This window comes from Musca autumnalis, unplaced genomic scaffold (genome assembly GCF_047663935.1).
Source record: "Musca autumnalis isolate F117 unplaced genomic scaffold, ASM4766393v1 scaffold_4, whole genome shotgun sequence".
In the NCBI taxonomy this organism is placed as follows: Eukaryota; Metazoa; Arthropoda; class Insecta; order Diptera; family Muscidae; genus Musca; species Musca autumnalis.
Window position 1 is genome coordinate 35,759,248 of NW_027411977.1, and position 24,443 is coordinate 35,783,690.

Here is a 24,443-nt window from a genome sequence, read left to right on the forward strand (position 1 = left end):
ATGATCAACGTCTTCGAAGTCAACGTTCCAGATCGTCATCTTTAAGATCTAATGAGTCATCCAGTGAACGTGAGAGTCGTCTGAGGGATGGTCGTTTAAGAGTAGTGAATACTAGAAGCAATGAAACACCAAACGAACGAGAAAGGCGCCTCAGAAATGAACGCTCCAGAATAGCGCAAAGGAGATCTAATGAGACATTAGAGGAACGTGATGCACACAGGAACTATAATCAACGTCGATTTCAAAACCATCTAAATGTATATGAACGCATCGCTTTCAATTACAATTCAAATGTGGATTACAGCGACGATGAATTAGTCTCTATTGGTGAAATGAATAATGTTTGTAAACATTGTAATGCGCTCAAATACAAAATGAACCACCCGGAATTTGCTGTAGTAATGGCAAAATAGTCTTGCCTGAATTACGGTCACCCCCGGAACCATTGTTTTCACTGATGTCGGGAACAACATCAGAATCTAAACATTTCCTTTCAAACATTCGAAAATATAATTCATGTTTTCAGATGACGTCGTTCGGTGCCACTAAAGTCGTTAAAGACAATTTTCTGCCAACATTTCGTGTCCAAGGCCAAATATACCATCGTATGGGGTCATTGTTACCCATCAAAGATCATAAGTTTCTGCAAATATATTTTATGGGACAAGCAGATGATATTGACCAAGTCCAACAACGTCGGCAATACAATCCCGCCACAAGAGAACGAATTGTTGCCGAATTGCAAAAAATGTTGCATGAAAACAATGAATTAGTCCGGACGTTCAAGAAAGCCAATAATGATCTACAATTACTACCAAATCATCAGGTTGTAATACACGCTGACAAGGTACCAGTAGGTGAACACCAAGGACGCTACAATGCACCTACAGCTAATGATGTCGCAGTTTTAATGGTAGGAGATCCTGTTGCACATCGAGATATCATAGTTCGTCGATTCGATGATAGGGTGAATAGGATATCAGAAACTCATCGATCGTACGATGCTCTGCAATATCCCATTATTTTTCCATACGGAGACGATGGATACCATTTTGAAATTCGCCAAATAAATCCAGCAACAAGTAAGTAAAATTGAGCAGATTTATTGTTTAAAAACATTTTTAAAAGTACATATGCATTTACACGTTTTATATGTTTTCTTTCAGATGTTTCCACCAGCAAAAAAGTGAGCTGCATGAATTTCTACGCTCATCGTATCATGATCCGTCAAAATGCTACGAACCACATATTGAATTGTCGTGAGTTATTTCATCAATACATCGTGGATATATATGCCAAAATTGAAGCTGAAAGACTTTTGTATATTAGGCATCACCAATCAAAATTGCGTGCAGATGATTACATTCATCTTCGCGATGCTTTAAACAATCGAAATGACATAAATCCCAATGATCTCGGACAAGCTGTAATTTTACCGGCAACATTTACGGGAAGCCCCCGCCATATGCACGAGTATACGCAGGATGCAATGACTTATGTGCGTTCATATGGTCGGCCGGACTTATTCATTACATTTACATGTAATCCAAAGTGGGAGGAAATAACAACTGTCTTATCCGGAGGTCAGACATCGGTGCATCGACATGATGTAGTAGCACGGGTGTTCCGGCAGAAGCTGATAACGCTGATGGATTTTATTGTTAAGCTACGTGTATTTGGAGAAACGAGATGTTGGATGTATTCGGTTGAGTGGCAGAAGCGTGGACTTCCTCATGCTCATATTCTTATATGGTTGGTTCATAAGATTACACCCGATGTTATTGATGATATTATATCTGCTGAAATACCTAACGTGGACGAGGATCCTATTCTACATCAAGTTGTTGTAAAGAATATGGTCCATGGTCCATGTGGACTAATTAATCAACATTCTCCATGCATGGTAGATGGAAAGTGCACCAAAAAATATCCACGGCAATTTGTTCAAGACACCGTAACTGGTACCGACGGCTATCCAATTTATCGTCGCCGATCTACACATGACGGCGGTCAATCTTTTGTAATAAAAGTGAGAAATAATGAAGTAGATGTAGATAATCGCTGGATAGTCCCTTACTGTCCACTTTTATCGAAAACATTTAAGGCACACATCAATGTGGAATGTTGCAATTCAGTGAAGTCGATAAAATACATCTGCAAGTACGTGAATAAAGGTTCGGATATGGCTGTATTTTCACTACAAAATCCTAATGATGAAATAAGTCATTATCAGATGGCACGGTATATAAGCAGCAATGAGGCAGTTTGGAGAATTTTGGGATTCCCTATCCACCAACGCTACCCAACTGTTGTGCACTTATCCGTACATCTTGAAAATGGGCAAAGAGTTTATTTCAACGAAGCAAATGCACGAGAAAGAGCAGTGACGCCACCGGCTACGACTTTAACAGCATTCTTCGAATTATGTGCAAACGATCCGTTCGCCAAAACTTTGCTATATTCACAAGTACCGTCATACTATACATGGATTCCAACATCAAAAAAATTTCAAAGGCGCAAACAGGGAAAACCCGTTGAAGGATGGCCAAATGTATATTCGACCGACGCACTGGGCAGGATATATAGCGTTCATCCACAAAATTTTGAGTGTTTTTATTTACGACTACTTCTGGTCAACGTTTATGGGCCGATATCATTCGAACACTTGAGAACTGTGGATGGAGAAATATGTTCATCTTATAGAGAGGCATGCCACAAACGTAATCTTTTGGAAAACGATTCACATTGGGAAACAACACTTTCAGATTCAAGCATTGGAAACAATCCGTGTCAGATTAGGACACTATTCGCAATTATTTTAGTTTCTTGCTCACCAACCAGCCCAAGAGATCTATGGAACAAATTTAAAGATAGCATGACGGAAGATATCCTAAACAGAGAAAGAACCATCAGGGATGATGCAACGTTGGAATATTCTGAAGAAATGTACAATGAGGCTTTGATACGACTAGAAGACAAATGTTTGGAAATTCAAAACAAGACACTTATCCAAGTGGGTATGATTTCTCCGATTCGATCAGAGGAAAATGTAGGTGACATTGATTTAAGAAGAGAAGTCACGTATGATGTACGTCAATTGAAAACATTTCTAGCAGACAAAATACCGCTTTTAATGCCCGAACAGAAATCGGTATACAATATTGTGTTAGAAGCAATCGAAAACCAGTCTGGAGGATTGTATTTCATTGATGCACCTGGAGGCACAGGAAAAACCTTCTTAATTTCCCTGATTTTGGCTAAGGTTCGGTCAGATGGAAATAGGTATTGCAGCAACCCTTTTGGACGGCGGAAGGACAGCACATTCTGCTTTTAAGCTACCAGTGAAAGTGCAATTCAAGAAAATTTTACTTGCAACATAAAGAAAAATTCGTCAATGGGTAAAGTACTGCAATCATGCAAAATCATAATTTGGGATGAGTGCACCATGGCACACAAAAATCTTTGGAAGCACTAGATCGAACTCTACAAGATTTGAGAAACAACTCTATGCTCTTTGGAGGAGCATTAGTTCTATTAGCAGGAGATTTTCGACAAACGCTGCCTGTTATTCCAGGATCGACACCTGCAGATGAATTGAATGCATGTCTAAAGTCGTCCTTTCTGTGGAACCACGTTCGTACGTTGAAATTAACAAAAAACATGCGTGCACAACTTCAATGTAACGAATCATCTAGCCACTTTTCCAAACAACTAATGGATCTAGGAAACGGAAAAATACCAGTTGACCCAGCCACAAAATGTATTGCATTGCCATCTGACTTCTGTAGATTAACAAAATCTATCGAAGAATTAGTAGATTGTGTGTTTCCCAATATTGAAGCCTAACATCAGTAACAGTCAGTGGTTATGTGAACGTGCATTACTTGCTCCTAAAAACATCGATGTTAACTCTGTCAATAATAGCATATTAAACAGAATTACAGGAAATGCAAGAAAATATAAATCCATCGATACTGTGACAACTGAAGACGACGCTGTTAATTATCCAGTTGAGTTTCTAAATTCTTTGGATCTGCCAGGCTTTCCACCACATGAATTAGTGCTCAAAGTTGGTGTTCCTATAATTTTATTAAGAAACATACACCCACCTCGCCTTTGCAATGGCACAAGACTAACAGTAAAGAAACTGCACAACAATTTAATTGAAGCTACCATAATTACGGGGAAGTATATAGGTTCAGATGTATTGCTACCCCGAATACCTCTAATATCAACGGAAATGCCCTTCAATTTTAAAAGATTGCAATTTCCTGTACGCTTGGCATTTGCAATGACAATAAATAAATCCCAAGGGCAAACTCTTGGTGTATGCGGCCTAAATTTAGCAAGCTCTTGCTTTTCTCATGGTCAGTTGTACGTGGCATGTTCACGTGTTGGGAGACCCAGTGATTTATTTGTTTACGCTCCCGAAGGAAAGACAAAAAATATTGTATATCCTAAAGCATTGCAATAAATGCTTATAAATATTGTTTAATTAAGTATTATAATTATTAATTAGTGTACTTATAGATGTAAAGTTGTTTTTTACCATATTTTTAAGTTGACAATGTACATATTTTCGAACCAATAAAATTAAAAACATTAATTTGTTTAATATTCAAAGACAAAAATATATTTTTTGGGGCTGCAAGTAATATGCTGCGGGGTAGCGAAGCGCACCGGGTTCAGCTAGTATTTTATATTTTATATTTTATATTTTATATTTTATATTTTATATTTTATATTTTATATTTTATATTTTATATTTTATATTTTATATTTTATATTTTATATTTTATATTTTATATTTTATATTTTATATTTTATATTTTATATTTTATATTTTATATTTTATATTTTATATTTTATATTTATATTTTATATTTTATATTTTATATTTTATATTTTATATTTTATATTTTATATTTTATATTTTATATTTTATATTTTATATTTTATATTTTATATTTTATATTTTATATTTTATATTTTATATTTTATATTTTATATTTTATATTTTATATTTTATATTTTATATTTTATATTTTATATTTTATATTTTATATTTTATATTTTATATTTTATATTTTATATTTTATATTTTATATTTTATATTTTATATTTTATATTTTATATTTTATATTTTATATTTTATATTTTATATTTTATATTTTATATTTTATATTTTATATTTTATATTTTATATTTTATATTTTATATTTTATATTTTATATTTTATATTTTATATTTTATATTTTATATTTTATATTTTATATTTTATATTTTATATTTTATATTTTATATTTTATATTTTATATTTTATATTTTATATTTTATATTTTATATTTTATATTTTATATTTTATATTTTATATTTTATATTTTATATTTTATATTTTATATTTTATATTTTATATTTTATATTTTATATTTTATATTTTATATTTTATATTTTATATTTTATATTTTATATTTTATATTTTATATTTTATATTTTATATTTTATATTTTATATTTTATATTTTATATTTTATATTTTATATTTTATATTTTATATTTTATATTTTATATTTTATATTTTATATTTTATATTTTATATTTTATATTTTATATTTTATATTTTATATTTTATATTTTATATTTTATATTTTATATTTTATATTTTATATTTTATATTTTATATTTTATATTTTATATTTTATATTTTATATTTTATATTTTATATTTTATATTTTATATTTTATATTTTATATTTTATATTTTATATTTTATATTTTATATTTTATATTTTATATTTTATATTTTATATTTTATATTTTATATTTTATATTTTATATTTTATATTTTATATTTTATACTAGCTGAACCCGGTGCGCTTCGCTACCCCGCAGCATATTACTTGCAGCCCCAAAAAATATATTTTTGTCTTTGAATATTAAACAAATTAATGTTTTTTAATTTTATTGGTTCGAAAATATGTACATTGTCAACTTAAAAATATGGTAAAAAACAACTTTACATCTATAAGTACACTAATTAATAATTATAATACTTAATTAAACAATATTTATAAGCATTTATTGCAATGCTTTAGGATATACAATATTTTTTGTCTTTCCTTCGGGAGCGTAAACAAATAAATCACTGGGTCTCCCAACACGTGAACATGCCACGTACAACTGACCATGAGAAAAGCAAGAGCTTGCTAAATTTAGGCCGCATACACCAAGAGTTTGCCCTTGGGATTTATTTATTGTCATTGCAAATGCCAAGCGTACAGGAAATTGCAATCTTTTAAAATTGAAGGGCATTTCCGTTGATATTAGAGGTATTCGGGGTAGCAATACATCTGAACCTATATACTTCCCCGTAATTATGGTAGCTTCAATTAAATTGTTGTGCAGTTTCTTTACTGTTAGTCTTGTGCCATTGCAAAGGCGAGGTGGGTGTATGTTTCTTAATAAAATTATAGGAACACCAACTTTGAGCACTAATTCATGTGGTGGAAAGCCTGGCAGATCCAAAGAATTTAGAAACTCAACTGGATAATTAACAGCGTCGTCTTCAGTTGTCACAGTATCGATGGATTTATATTTTCTTGCATTTCCTGTAATTCTGTTTAATATGCTATTATTGACAGAGTTAACATCGATGTTTTTAGGAGCAAGTAATGCACGTTCACATAACCACTGACTGTTACTGATGTTAGCTTCAATATTGGGAAACACACAATCTACTAATTCTTCGATAGATTTTGTTAATCTACAGAAGTCAGATGGCAATGCAATACATTTTGTGGCTGGGTCAACTGGTATTTTTCCGTTTCCTAGATCCATTAGTTGTTTGGAAAAGTGGCTAGATGATTCGTTACATTGAAGTTGTGCACGCATGTTTTTTGTTAATTTCAACGTACGAACGTGGTTCCACAGAAAGGACGACTTTAGACATGCATTCAATTCATCTGCAGGTGTCGATCCTGGAATAACAGGCAGCGTTTGTCGAAAATCTCCTGCTAATAGAACTAATGCTCCTCCAAAGAGCATAGAGTTGTTTCTCAAATCTTGTAGAGTTCGATCTAGTGCTTCCAAAGATTTTTTGTGTGCCATGGTGCACTCATCCCAAATTATGATTTTGCATGATTGCAGTACTTTACCCATTGACGAATTTTTCTTTATGTTGCAAGTAAAATTTTCTTGAAATTGCACTTTCACTGGTAGCTTAAAAGCAGAATGTGCTGTCCTTCCGCCGTCCAAAAGGGTTGCTGCAATACCTGACGAAGCAACGGCCAATCCAATATTTCCATCTGACCGAACCTTAGCCAAAATCAGGGAAATTAAGAAGGTTTTTCCTGTGCCTCCAGGTGCATCAATGAAATACAATCCTCCAGACTGGTTTTCGATTGCTTCTAACACAATATTGTATACCGATTTCTGTTCGGGCATTAAAAGCGGTATTTTGTCTGCTAGAAATGTTTTCAATTGACGTACATCATACGTGACTTCTCTTCTTAAATCAATGTCACCTACATTTTCCTCTGATCGAATCGGAGAAATCATACCCACTTGGATAAGTGTCTTGTTTTGAATTTCCAAACATTTGTCTTCTAGTCGTATCAAAGCCTCATTGTACATTTCTTCAGAATATTCCAACGTTGCATCATCCCTGATGGTTCTTTCTCTGTTTAGGATATCTTCCGTCATGCTATCTTTAAATTTGTTCCATAGATCTCTTGGGCTGGTTGGTGAGCAAGAAACTAAAATAATTGCGAATAGTGTCCTAATCTGACACGGATTGTTTCCAATGCTTGAATCTGAAAGTGTTGTTTCCCAATGTGAATCGTTTTCCAAAAGATTACGTTTGTGGCATGCCTCTCTATAAGATGAACATATTTCTCCATCCACAGTTCTCAAGTGTTCGAATGATATCGGCCCATAAACGTTGACCAGAAGTAGTCGTAAATAAAAACACTCAAAATTTTGTGGATGAACGCTATATATCCTGCCCAGTGCGTCGGTCGAATATACATTTGGCCATCCTTCAACGGGTTTTCCCTGTTTGCGCCTTTGAAATTTTTTTGATGTTGGAATCCATGTATAGTATGACGGTACTTGTGAATATAGCAAAGTTTTGGCGAACGGATCGTTTGCACATAATTCGAAGAATGCTGTTAAAGTCGTAGCCGGTGGCGTCACTGCTCTTTCTCGTGCATTTGCTTCGTTGAAATAAACTCTTTGCCCATTTTCAAGATGTACGGATAAGTGCACAACAGTTGGGTAGCGTTGGTGGATAGGGAATCCCAAAATTCTCCAAACTGCCTCATTGCTGCTTATATACCGTGCCATCTGATAATGACTTATTTCATCATTAGGATTTTGTAGTGAAAATACAGCCATATCCGAACCTTTATTCACGTACTTGCAGATGTATTTTATCGACTTCACTGAATTGCAACATTCCACATTGATGTGTGCCTTAAATGTTTTCGATAAAAGTGGACAGTAAGGGACTATCCAGCGATTATCTACATCTACTTCATTATTTCTCACTTTTATTACAAAAGATTGACCGCCGTCATGTGTAGATCGGCGACGATAAATTGGATAGCCGTCGGTACCAGTTACGGTGTCTTGAACAAATTGCCGTGGATATTTTTTGGTGCACTTTCCATCTACCATGCATGGAGAATGTTGATTAATTAGTCCACATGGACCATGGACCATATTCTTTACAACAACTTGATGTAGAATAGGATCCTCGTCCACGTTAGGTATTTCAGCAGATATAATATCATCAATAACATCGGGTGTAATCTTATGAACCAACCATATAAGAATATGAGCATGAGGAAGTCCACGCTTCTGCCACTCAACCGAATACATCCAACATCTCGTTTCTCCAAATACACGTAGCTTAACAATAAAATCCATCAGCGTTATCAGCTTCTGCCGGAACACCCGTGCTACTACATCATGTCGATGCACCGATGTCTGACCTCCGGATAAGACAGTTGTTATTTCCTCCCACTTTGGATTACATGTAAATGTAATGAATAAGTCCGGCCGACCATATGAACGCACATAAGTCATTGCATCCTGCGTATACTCGTGCATATGGCGGGGGCTTCCCGTAAATGTTGCCGGTAAAATTACAGCTTGTCCGAGATCATTGGGATTTATGTCATTTCGATTGTTTAAAGCATCGCGAAGATGAATGTAATCATCTGCACGCAATTTTGATTGGTGATGCCTAATATACAAAAGTCTTTCAGCTTCAATTTTGGCATATATATCCACGATGTATTGATGAAATAACTCACGACAATTCAATATGTGGTTCGTAGCATTTTGACGGATCATGATACGATGAGCGTAGAAATTCATGCAGCTCACTTTTTTGCTGGTGGAAACATCTGAAAGAAAACATATAAAACGTGTAAATGCATATGTACTTTTAAAAATGTTTTTAAACAATAAATCTGCTCAATTTTACTTACTTGTTGCTGGATTTATTTGGCGAATTTCAAAATGGTATCCATCGTCTCCGTATGGAAAAATAATGGGATATTGCAGAGCATCGTACGATCGATGAGTTTCTGATATCCTATTCACCCTATCATCGAATCGACGAACTATGATATCTCGATGTGCAACAGGATCTCCTACCATTAAAACTGCGACATCATTAGCTGTAGGTGCATTGTAGCGTCCTTGGTGTTCACCTACTGGTACCTTGTCAGCGTGTATTACAACCTGATGATTTGGTAGTAATTGTAGATCATTATTGGCTTTCTTGAACGTCCGGACTAATTCATTGTTTTCATGCAACATTTTTTGCAATTCGGCAACAATTCGTTCTCTTGTGGCGGGATTGTATTGCCGACGTTGTTGGACTTGGTCAATATCATCTGCTTGTCCCATAAAATATATTTGCAGAAACTTATGATCTTTGATGGGTAACAATGACCCCATACGATGGTATATTTGGCCTTGGACACGAAATGTTGGCAGAAAATTGTCTTTAACGACTTTAGTGGCACCGAACGACGTCATCTGAAAACATGAATTATATTTTCGAATGTTTGAAAGGAAATGTTTAGATTCTGATGTTGTTCCCGACATCAGTGAAAACAATGGTTCCGGGGGTGACCGTAATTCAGGCAAGACTATTTTGCCATTACTACAGCAAATTCCGGGTGGTTCATTTTTGTATTTGAGCGCATTACAATGTTTACAAACATTATTCATTTCACCAATAGAGACTAATTCATCGTCGCTGTAATCCACATTTGAATTGTAATTGAAAGCGATGCGTTCATATACATTTAGATGGTTTTGAAATCGACGTTGATTATAGTTCCTGTGTGCATCACGTTCCTCTAATGTCTCATTAGATCTCCTTTGCGCTATTCTGGAGCGTTCATTTCTGAGGCGCCTTTCTCGTTCGTTTGGTGTTTCATTGCTTCTAGTATTCACTACTCTTAAACGACCATCCCTCAGACGACTCTCACGTTCACTGGATGACTCATTAGATCTTAAAGATGACGATCTGGAACGTTGACTTCGAAGACGTTGATCATGTTGATCCGTTGTCGCATTAGATCTTGATGATGTCGTTCTATCATATTGATTGGAAACACGAATTTCATGTTGTTCTGGTGTCTCGTGATCTCTCAACGTTAAGGATCTACTTTGTTGACTACGAAGGCGTACTTGTCGTTGCTCGGGTGTCTCTTGAGCTCTCGATTTTGACGATCTAATTTGTTGACTACGACGGCGTACTTGCCGTTGTTCGGCTGTCTCTTCAGCTCTCAATCTTGACGATCTACTTTGTTGACTGGAAAGGCGTTCATTCTGCCGAATGGATGATTCGTTCGTACGTGAAGTAGACGCTAACACTCCTTGAGTTTCAAGTCGAACATTGTAGTGTTCCAATGTTTCAGTAGCTCTTGAAGTTGAGGCTCTATCCCGTGCATTGGATAGGCGGACTTCATACTCTTGGGGCGTTTCCTGTATCCTTAGAGACTGTAAAACCAATGCATTTTTAGTTTTTTTGTTTAGCGATGATTTTTTGGGGGGCATGTTGAATTGATTTTTTTGCTTTTATGCGAACAATATGTATTTTTAATTAAATGTTGTAGCACTCTTCTGGAATAATATGTTATAATTCACTAATCACTTTTAAATAAATGTTCTTTTCGGGCTTTGCGACAATTGTTGAATAACACAAAAAGGTCTATGAACAGCTATTAAATGAATTGATTTTTTAAATATTCGTATTGCTTTTGTGCGAAAAATATGTATTTTAAATTAAATGTTGTAAGCACTCTTTTGGAATCACATGTTATAATTCACTTTATTTTTGTTTAAATTCACTTTTTTACTTCACTTAAAAATGCACTCTTCGGGTTTTTTGACACTTGTTGAATGACACAAATCTATCAATGAACATCTATTTATATCACGTCCATTTCAATATTTTACCCACAGGTACTTATGAATGAGCATATTTATGGCGTATATATACCTGAATCAGCACGTGTGCGTTGCAAGCATTTCAAAAAATATCGCTCCAAAATGTGGCCTCTGTAAAAAACCCATCCCTAACAGGTAGCCAACGGAAAAACACAGCACAAAAAAGAACCCAAGGAGCATATCAGAGTTTATTAGTTTTCTACCACAATAATAAAAGTGGAAATTCCTGTTGGGATTCGCTATTTTTCATTAATTGTGAGAATCATAAGAAATCGTCAACGTTTTTTCCAAAAACAAAAAAATATTCGATTCAAGTGCCATCCATAGATTTCTATGACCAATGTTTAATTTTGTCCATAGCATATGAGAATTTAAAGTTATATGATTATCACTTCTTTTACATGGTTTACAAAAGAAAAAATTTATATTTCTTCACAAATATGTAATTTTAAGTGGTCTTTAGGTGTCATTTTTTAATATTTGAATTTAATAAAAGTTAGTCATTAATATTAAAAAGTTCTTTCATTCCTGCAACAGGAATGCAGAATTATTTGTAACCAAGTTCCGTCACACATTCCCAATCTCAATGAAATTTGATATGTATGGCGTGTTCGGTGCATAAAATACAGGAAATCGGCCGATTTCAATATAATTTGGCAGATTTATTTCTAGACTAAATTCCGTTACACATTCGAAATTTCATTGAAATTTGACATACACAGCGCACAAAAGTACATCAAATTGGCAAACCATATATATAGGAGCTATATCGAAATCTGTACCCATTTCAATATAATTAGGCAAAATTTTTCTAGACCAAATTCCGTCACTCATCCCAAATTTAATTAAAATTGTAAATACATAGCGTGTGGGGGGGATATCAAACACACAAAATGGGCCGAAAATATATACAGTAGCTATATTCAAATTTGAACCGATTTCAATATAATTTGCCAGATTTAATTTTTAACCAAATTCCATCACACATTCGAAATTTCACGGAAATCGGGCTCATATAGCGTATTTGCTGCATCAAATACCTCAAATCGGTCCAAAATATATATGGGAGCTATATCCAAATCTGAACCGATTTCGATATATTTTGGCATATTTATTTATAGTCCAAATTCCGTCGCACATTCCAAATTTCACTGAAATCGGTCTCATATAGCGTGTTTGTGCATAAAATACCTCAAATCGGTCAAAAATATATATGGAAGCTATATTCAAATCTTAACCGATTTCGATATATTTTGGAACATTTATTTATAGGCCAAATTCCGTCACACATTCCAAATTTTATTGAAATCGGGCAAATATAACGGGTTTGGTGCATCAAATACCTCAAATCGGTCAAAACTATATATGGGAGCTATATCCAAATTTGAACCGATTTCGATATATTTTGGAACATTTATTTATATGCTAAATTCCGTCACACATTTCAAATTTCATTGAAATCGGGCACATATAACGTGTTTGGTGCATCAAATACCTGAAATCGGTCAAAACTATATATGGGAGCTATATCCAAATATGAACCGATTTCGATATATTTTGGCACATTTATTTATAGTTCAAATTTCGTCACATATTCCAAATTTCATTGAAATCGGACATATGTAGCGTGTTTGGTATATCAAATACATGAAATCGGACGAAAATATATATGGAAGCTATATTCAAATCTTAACCGATTCCGATATATTTTGGAACATTTATTTATAGGCCAAATTCCGTCACACATTCCAAATTTTATTGAGATCGGGCAAATATAACGGGTTTGGTGCATCAAATACCTCAAATCGGTCAAAACTATATATGGGAGCTATATCCAAATTTGAACCGATTTCGATATATTTTGGAACATTTATTTATATGCTAAATTCCGTCACACATTTCAAATTTCATTGAAATCGGGCACATATAACGTGTTTGGTGCATCAAATACCTGAAATCGGTCAAAACTATATATGGGAGCTATATCCAAATATGAACCGATTTCGATATATTTTGGCACATTTATTTATAGTTCAAATTTCGTCACATATTCCAAATTTCATTGAAATCGGACATATGTAGCGTGTTTGGTATATCAAATACATGAAATCGGACGAAAATATATATGGGATCTATATCCAAATCTGAACCGATTTCGATATAGTTTGGTACATTTTGTTATAAGCCACGTTCCGTCACGCATTCCAAATTTCATGGAAATCGGACATATATAGCGTGTTTGGTATATCAAATACTTGAAATCGGACGAAAATATATATGGGAGCTATATCCAAATCTGGACCGATTTCGATATATTTTGGCAAATTTATTTTTAGGCTAAAGTCCATCACACATTTCAAATTTGGAGTCTGTATCTGTAACCGTTCTATAGATATTTGCATACAAAGTTTAAATTTTTTTTGGAGGTTCCTCCGATTCTGATGCTATATCTCCGGATCAGAGCGGAATTTCGAAACTTTTTATAGCCTATATTACTTTCAGGCGTTGTAGTAATATACCCTGAAAATTTCAGCAAGATCGGTTCAGCGGTTTTTGAGTCTATAAATTTCAAACAAACAAACAAACAAACAAACAAACATACAAACATTTTTCTATTTTATATATATAGATTTTATATTTTATATTTTATATTTTATATTTTATATTTTATATTTTATATTTTATATTTTATATTTTATATTTTATATTTTATATTTTATATTTTATATTTTATATTTTATATTTTATATTTTATATTTTATATTTTATATTTTATATTTTATATTTTATATTTTATATTTTATATTTTATATTTTATATTTTATATTTTATATTTTATATTTTATATTTTATATTTTATATTTTATATTTTATATTTTATATTTTATATTTTATATTTTATATTTTATATTTTATATTTTATATTTTATATTTTATATTTTATATTTTATATTTTATATTTTATATTTTATATTTTATATTTTATATTTTATATTTTATATTTTATATTTTATATTTTATATTTTATATTTTATATTTTATATTTTATATTTTATATTTTATATTTTATATTTTATATTTTATATTTTATATTTTATATTTTATATTTTATATTTTATATTTTATATTTTATATTTTATATTTTATATTTTATATTTTATATTTTATATTTTATATTTTATATTTTATATTTTATATTTTATATTTTATATTTTATATTTTATATTTTATATTTTATATTTTATATTTTATATTTTATATTTTATATTTTATATTTTATATTTTATATTTTATATTTTATATTTTATATTTTATATTTTATATTTTATATTTTATATTTTATATTTTATATTTTATATTTTATATTTTATATTTTATATTTTATATTTTATATTTTATATTTTATATTTTATATTTTATATTTTATATTTTATATTTTATATTTTATATTTTATATTTTATATTTTATATTTTATATTTTATATTTTATATTTTATATTTTATATTTTATATTTTATATTTTATATTTTATATTTTATATTTTATATTTTATATTTTATATTTTATATTTTATATTTTATATTTTATATTTTATATTTTATATTTTATATTTTATATTTTATATTTTATATTTTATATTTTATATTTTATATTTTATATTTTATATTTTATATTTTATATTTTATATTTTATATTTTATATTTTATATTTTATATTTTATATTTTATATTTTATATTTTATATTTTATATTTTATATTTTATATTTTATATTTTATATTTTATATTTTATATTTTATATTTTATATTTTATATTTTATATTTTATATTTTATATTTTATATTTTATATTTTATATTTTATATTTTATATTTTATATTTTATATTTTATATTTTATATTTTATATTTTATATTTTATATTTTATATTTTATATTTTATATTTTATATTTTATATTTTATATTTTATATTTTATATTTTATATTTTATATTTTATATTTTATATTTTATATTTTATATTTTATATTTTATATTTTATATTTTATATTTTATATTTTATATTTTATATTTTATATTTTATATTTTATATTTTATATTTTATATTTTATATTTTATATTTTATATTTTATATTTTATATTTTATATTTTATATTTTATATTTTATATTTTATATTTTATATTTTATATTTTATATTTTATATTTTATATTTTATATTTTATATTTTATATTTTATATTTTATATTTTATATTTTATATTTTATATTTTATATTTTATATTTTATATTTTATATTTTATATTTTATATTTTATATTTTATATTTTATATTTTATATTTTATATTTTATATTTTATATTTTATATTTTATATTTTATATTTTATATTTTATATTTTATATTTTATATTTTATATTTTATATTTTATATTTTATATTTTATATTTTATATTTTATATTTTATATTTTATATTTTATATTTTATATTTTATATTTTATATTTTATATTTTATATTTTATATTTTATATTTTATATTTTATATTTTATATTTTATATTTTATATTTTATATTTTATATTTTATATTTTATATTTTATATTTTATATTTTATATTTTATATTTTATATTTTATATTTTATATTTTATATTTTATATTTTATATTTTATATTTTATATTTTATATTTTATATTTTATATTTTATATTTTATATTTTATATTTTATATTTTATATTTTATATTTTATATTTTATATTTTATATTTTATATTTTATATTTTATATTTTATATTTTATATTTTATATTTTATATTTTATATTTTATATTTTATATTTTATATTTTATATTTTATATTTTATATTTTATATTTTATATTTTATATTTTATATTTTATATTTTATATTTTATATTTTATATTTTATATTTTATATTTTATATTTTATATTTTATATTTTATATTTTATATTTTATATTTTATATTTTATATTTTATATTTTATATTTTATATTTTATATTTTATATTTTATATTTTATATTTTATATTTTATATTTTATATTTTATATTTTATATTTTATATTTTATATTTTATATTTTATATTTTATATTTTATATTTTATATTTTATATTTTATATTTTATATTTTATATTTTATATTTTATATTTTATATTTTATATTTTATATTTTATATTTTATATTTTATATTTTATATTTTATATTTTATATTTTATATTTTATATTTTATATTTTATATTTTATATTTTATATTTTATATTTTATATTTTATATTTTATATTTTATATTTTATATTTTATATTTATATTTTATATTTTATATTTTATATTTTATATTTTATATTTTATATTTTATATTTTATATTTTATATTTTATATTTTATATTTTATATTTTATATTTTATATTTTATATTTTATATTTTATATTTTATATTTTATATTTTATATTTTATATTTTATATTTTATATTTTATATTTTATATTTTATATTTTATATTTTATATTTTATATTTTATATTTTATATTTTATATTTTATATTTTATATTTTATATTTTATATTTTATATTTTATATTTTATATTTTATATTTTATATTTTATATTTTATATTTTATATTTTATATTTTATATTTTATATTTTATATTTTATATTTTATATTTTATATTTTATATTTTATATTTTATATTTTATATTTTATATTTTATATTTTATATTTTATATTTTATATTTTATATTTTATATTTTATATTTTATATTTTATATTTTATATTTTATATTTTATATTTTATATTTTATATTTTATATTTTATATTTTATATTTTATATTTTATATTTTATATTTTATATTTTATATTTTATATTTTATATTTTATATTTTATATTTTATATTTTATATTTTATATTTTATATTTTATATTTTATATTTTATATTTTATATTTTATATTTTATATTTTATATTTTATATTTTATATTTTATATTTTATATTTTATATTTTATATTTTATATTTTATATTTTATATTTTATATTTTATATTTTATATTTTATATTTTATATTTTATATTTTATATTTTATATTTTATATTTTATATTTTATATTTTATATTTTATATTTTATATTTTATATTTTATATTTTATATTTTATATTTTATATTTTATATTTTATATTTTATATTTTATATTTTATATTTTATATTTTATATTTTATATTTTATATTTTATATTTATATTTTATATTTTATATTTTATATTTTATATTTTATATTTTATATTTTATATTTTATATTTTATATTTTATATTTTATATTTTATATTTTATATTTTATATTTTATATTTTATATTTTATATTTTATATTTTATATTTTATATTTTATATTTTATATTTTATATTTTATATTTTATATTTTATATTTTATATTTTATATTTTATATTTTATATTTATATTTTATATTTTATATTTTATATTTTATATTTTATATTTTATATTTTATATTTTATATTTTATATTTTATATTTTATATTTTATATTTTATATTTTATATTTTATATTTTATATTTTATATTTTATATTTTATATTTTATATTTTATATTTTATATTTTATATTTTATATTTTATATTTTATATTTTATATTTTATATTTTATATTTTATATTTTATATTTTATATTTTATATTTTATATTTTATATTTTATATTTTATATTTTATATTTTATATTTTATATTTTATATTTTATATTTTATATTTTATATTTTATATTTTATATTTTATATTTTATATTTTATATTTTATATTTTATATTTTATATTTTATATTTTATATTTTATATTTTATATTTTATATTTTATATTTTATATTTTATATTTTATATTTTATATTTTATATTTTATATTTTATATTTTATATTTTATATTTTATATTTTATATTTTATATTTTATATTTTATATTTTATATTTTATATTTTATATTTTATATTTTATATTTTATATTTTATATTTTATATTTTATATTTTATATTTTATATTTTATATTTTATATTTTATATTTTATATTTTATATTTTATATTTTATATTTTATTTTATTTTATATTTTATATTTTATATTTTATATTTTATATTTTATATTTTATATTTTATATTTTATATTTTATATTTTATATTTTATATTTTATATTTTATATTTTATATTTTATATTTTATATTTTATATTTTATATTTTATATTTTATATTTTATATTTTATATTTTATATTTTATATTTTATATTTTATATTTTTATTTTATATTTTATATTTTATATTTTATATTTTATATTTTATATTTTATATTTTATATTTTATATTTTATATTTTATATTTTATATTTTATATTTTATATTTTATATTTTATATTTTATATTTTATATTTTATATTTTATATTTTATATTTTATATTTTATATTTTATATTTTATATTTTATATTTTATATTTTATATTTTATATTTTATATTTTATATTTTATATTTTATATTTTATATTTTATATTTTATATTTTATATTTTATATTTTATATTTTATATTTTATATTTTATATTTTATATTTTATATTTTATATTTATATTTTTATATTTTATATTTTATATTTTATATTTTAATTTTATATTTTATATTTTATATTTTATATTTTATATTTTATATTTTATATTTTATATTTTATATTTTATATTTTATATTTTATATTTTATATTATATTTTTATATTTTATATTTATATTTTATATTTTATATTTTATATTTTATATTTTATATTTTATATTTTATATTTTATATTTTATATTTTATATTTTATATTTTATATTTTATATTTTATATTTTATATTTTATATTTTATATTTTATATTTTTATATTTTATATTTTATATTTTATATTTTATATTTTATATTTTTTATATTTTATATTTATATTTTATATTTTATATTTTATATTTTATATTTTATATTTTATATTTTATATTTTATATTTTATATTTTATATTTTATATTTTATATTTTATATTTTATATTTTATATTTTATATTTTATATTTTATATTTTATATTTTATATTTTATATTTTATATTTTATATTTTATATTTTATATTTTATATTTTATATTTTATATTTTATATTTTATATTTTATATTTTATATTTTATATTTTATATTTTATATTTTATATTTTATATTTTATATTTTATATTTTATATTTTATATTTTATATTTTATATTTTATATTTTATATTTTATATTTTATATTTTATATTTTATATTTTATATTTAAATTTTATTTTATTTTATATTTTATATTTTATATTTTATATTTTATATTTTATATTTTATATTTTATATTTTATATTTTATATTTTATATTTTATATTTTATATTTTATATTTTATATTTTATATTTTATATTTTATATTTTATATTTTATATTTTATATTTTATATTTTATATTTTATATTTTATATTTTTATATTTTATATTTTATATTTTATATTTTATATTTTATATTTTATATTTTATATTTTATATTTTATATTTATATTTTATATTTTATATTTTATATTTTATATTTTATATTTTATATTTTATATTTTATTATTATTTATATTTTATATTTTATATTTTATATTTTATATTTTATATTTTATATTTTATATTTTATATTTTATATTTTATATTTTATATTTTATATTTTATATTTTATATTTTATATTTTATATTTTTATATTTTATATTTTATATTTTATATTTTATATTTTATATTTTATATTTTATATTTTATATTTTATATTTTATATTTTATATTTTATATTTTATATTTTATATTTTATATTTTATATTTTATATTTTATATTTTATATTTTATATTTTATATTTTATATTTTATATTTTATATTTTATATTTTATATTTTATATTTTATATTTTATATTTTATATTTTATATTTTATATTTTATATTTTATATTTTATATTTTATATTTTATATTTTATATTTTATATTTTATATTTTATATTTTTATTTTATATTTTATATTTTATATTTTATATTTTATATTTTATATTTTATATTTTATATTTTATATTTTATATTTTATATTTTATATTTTATATTTTATATTTTATATTTTATATTTATATTTTATATTTTATATTTTATATTTTATATTTTATATTTTATATTTTATATTTTATATTTTATATTTTATATTTTATATTTTATATTTTATATTTTATATTTTATATTTTATATTTTATATTTTATATTTTATATTTTATATTTTATATTTTATATTTTATATTTTATATTTTATATTTTATATTTTATATTTTATATTTTATATTTTATATTTTATATTTTATATTTTATATTTTATATTTTATATTTTATATTTTATATTTTATATTTTATATTTTTATATTTTATATTTTATATTTTATATTTTATATTTTATATTTTATATTTTATATTTTATATTTTTATTTTATATTTTATATTTTATATTTTATATTTTATATTTTATATTTTATATTTTATATTTTATATTTTATTTTTATATTTTATATTTTATATTTTATATTTTATATTTTATATTTTATATTTTATATTTTATATTTTATATTTTATATTTTATATTTTATATTTTATATTTTATATTTTATATTTTATATTTTATATTTTATATTTTATATTTTATATTTATATTTTTATATTTTATATTTTATATTTTATATTTTATATTTTATATTTTATATTTTATATTTTATATTTTATATTTTATATTTTATATTTTATATTTTATATTTTATATTTTATATTTTATATTTTATATTTTATATTTTATATTTTATATTTTATATTTTATATTTTATATTTTATATTTTATATTTTATATTTTATATTTTATATTTTATATTTTATATTTTATATTTTATATTTTATATTTTATATTTTATATTTTATATTTTATATTTTATATTTTATATTTTATATTTTATATTTTATATTTTATATTTTATATTTTATATTTTATATTTTATATTTTATATTTTATATTTTATATTTTATATTTTATATTTTATATTTTATATTTTATATTTTATATTTTATATTTTATATTTTATATTTTATATTTTATATTTTATATTTTATATTTTATATTTTATATTTTATATTTTATATTTTATATTTTATATTTTATATTTTATATTTTATATTTTATATTTTATATTTTATATTTTATATTTTATATTTTATATTTTATATTTTATATTTTATATTTATATTTTATATTTTATATTTTATATTTTATATTTTATATTTTATATTTTATATTTTATATTTTATATTTTATATTTTATATTTTATATTTTATATTTTATATTTTATATTTTATATTTTATATTTTATATTTTATATTTTATATTTTATATTTTATATTTTATATTTTATATTTTATATTTTATATTTTATATTTTATATTTTATATTTTATATTTTATATTATATTTTATATTTTATATTTTATATTTTATATTTTATATTTTATATTTTATATTTTATATTTTATATTTTATATTTTATATTTTATATTTTATATTTTATATTTATATTTTATATTTTATATTTTATATTTTATATTTTATATTTTATATTTTATATTTTATATTTTATATTTTATATTTTATATTTTATATTTTATATTTTATATTTTATATTTTATATTTTATATTTTATATTTTATATTTTATATTTTATATTTTATATTTTATATTTTATATTTTATATTTTATATTTTATATTTTTATATTTTATATTTTATATTTTATATTTTATATTTTATATTTTATATTTTATATTTTATATTTTATATTTTATATTTTATATTTTTTATATTTTATATTTTATATTTTATATTTTATATTTATATTTTATATTTTATATTTTATATTTTATATTTTATATTTTATATTTTATATTTTATATTTTATATTTTATATTTTATATTTTATATTTTATATTTTATATTTTATATTTTATATTTTATATTTTTATATTTTATATTTTATATTTTATATTTTATATTTAATATTTTATATTTTATATTTTATATTTTATATTTTATATTTTATGTTTTATATTTTATATTTTATATTTTATATTTTATATTTTATATTTTATATTTTATATTTTATATTTTATATTTTATATTTTATATTTTATATTTTATATTTTATTTTATATTTTATATTTTATATTTTATATTTTATATTTTATATTTTATATTTTATATTTTATATTTTATATTTTATATATTTTATATTTTATATTTTATATTTTATATTTTATATTTTATATTTTATATTTTATATTTTATATTTTATATTTTTATATTTTATATTTATATTTTATATTTTATATTTTATATTTTATATTTTATATTTTATATTTTATATTTTATATTTTATATTTTTATATTTTATATTTTATATTTTATATTTTATATTTTATATTTTATATTTTATATTTTATATTTTATATTTTATATTTTATATTTTATATTTTATATTTTATATTTTATATTTTATATTTTATATTTTATATTTTATATTTTATATTTTATATTTTATATTTTATATTTTATATTTTATATTTTATATTTTATATTTTATATTTTATATTTTATATTTTATATTTTATATTTTATATTTTATATTTTATATTTTATATTTTATATTTTATATTTTATATTTTATATTTTATATTTTATATTTTATATTTTATATTTTATATTTTATATTTTATATTTTATATTTTATATTTTATATTTTATATTTTATATTTTATATTTTATATTTTATATTTATATTTTATATTTTATATTTTATATTTTATATTTTATATTTTATATTTTATATTTTATATTTTATATTTTATATTTTATATTTTATATTTTATATTTTTTATTTTATATTTTGTATTTTATATTTTATATTTTATACTTTTATATTTTATATTTTATATTTTATATTTTATATTTTATATTTTATATTTTATATTTTATATTTTATATTTTATATTTTATATTTTATATTTTATATTTTATATTTTATATTTTATATTTTATATTTTATATTAATAGAAATAATGTATTGTGTTATCTTCACAATTTATAGATTCATATTTTTTCTGCGTCAAATAATATTTTCAAAGAAATGGTTTTATTCAATTCCGATAATCATTTGTTGCGTTTACCTCTTTTAATTATTGCTTGTTTTAGTTTCCGGCGACAAATTGTTATCCATTTTACAGTATTGCCAGCTATTTTTAGTTATAATGGTGTCGTTGCCTAGCCAGAGTAACAGAGCAACAATATTGCCAACATCAACACAATAAATGTTATTGAAGATTATCCGTTAAAAATCAACACAAATATAAAAAACAATATAAAATAAAATATATAACATATAAAAAATAAAATATAAAATTATAAAATTTTATTTTTAAAGTAATGATGACAATTTTATAATATACAATATTTTCATAAAAATGGATTTTTATTGAAATGCTCACTTTTGTAGATTCTTCAGGATTACTTACCCTATTGAAATACTGGCAACCCCAACCGTTAACAAAATTCAAAATCATAATACAAGGAGTTTCAAACCATTTACATATGAGAGGGGCGAGGAAGTTTAAAAATCGATCCACAGTGTAACTTGAATAAAAGCTCAACCCTGAAAACTCCGGCCTGCCTAATACGGCACGACATAAATAGGTAAAATAATTTGGCATTTGGGACTTCCAGTCATGAAGAAACTTCTCCACCAAAAAGTATGGACGTAGGACCACGTTTTCGTATAGCCTCCATATAAAGGTACCGCCTTTCTGATATTTCAATTTTTTAGCTACATTTTCGGACCGAATTAGCTATAATTTGGCATTTAAGT

The 24,443-nt window shown here is 20.6% G+C and overlaps 4 protein-coding genes across 4 annotated transcripts in view; 2 read left to right on the forward strand and 2 right to left on the reverse strand.

The window, feature by feature from the left end:
* Nucleotides 1-24,443, forward strand: part of Exn (Ephexin) — a 408,096-nt gene that overhangs the window by 78,687 nt on the left and 304,966 nt on the right. The gene's annotated exons all lie outside the window — the stretch shown is intronic.
* Nucleotides 1,407-3,334, forward strand: LOC141402014 (uncharacterized). The gene has a single exon (XM_073982622.1). The coding sequence runs from the start codon at nt 1,466-1,468 to the stop codon at nt 3,332-3,334; it is 1,869 nt and encodes a 622-aa protein (XP_073838723.1). The 5' UTR covers nt 1,407-1,465.
* On the reverse strand, nt 6,077-9,109 carry LOC141402016 (uncharacterized). Its single transcript, XM_073982624.1, has one exon. The coding sequence runs from the start codon at nt 9,107-9,109 to the stop codon at nt 6,077-6,079; it is 3,033 nt and encodes a 1,010-aa protein (XP_073838725.1).
* LOC141402017 (uncharacterized) lies at nt 9,168-11,077 on the reverse strand. The gene has a single exon (XM_073982625.1). The coding sequence runs from the start codon at nt 11,075-11,077 to the stop codon at nt 9,485-9,487; it is 1,593 nt and encodes a 530-aa protein (XP_073838726.1). The 3' UTR covers nt 9,168-9,484.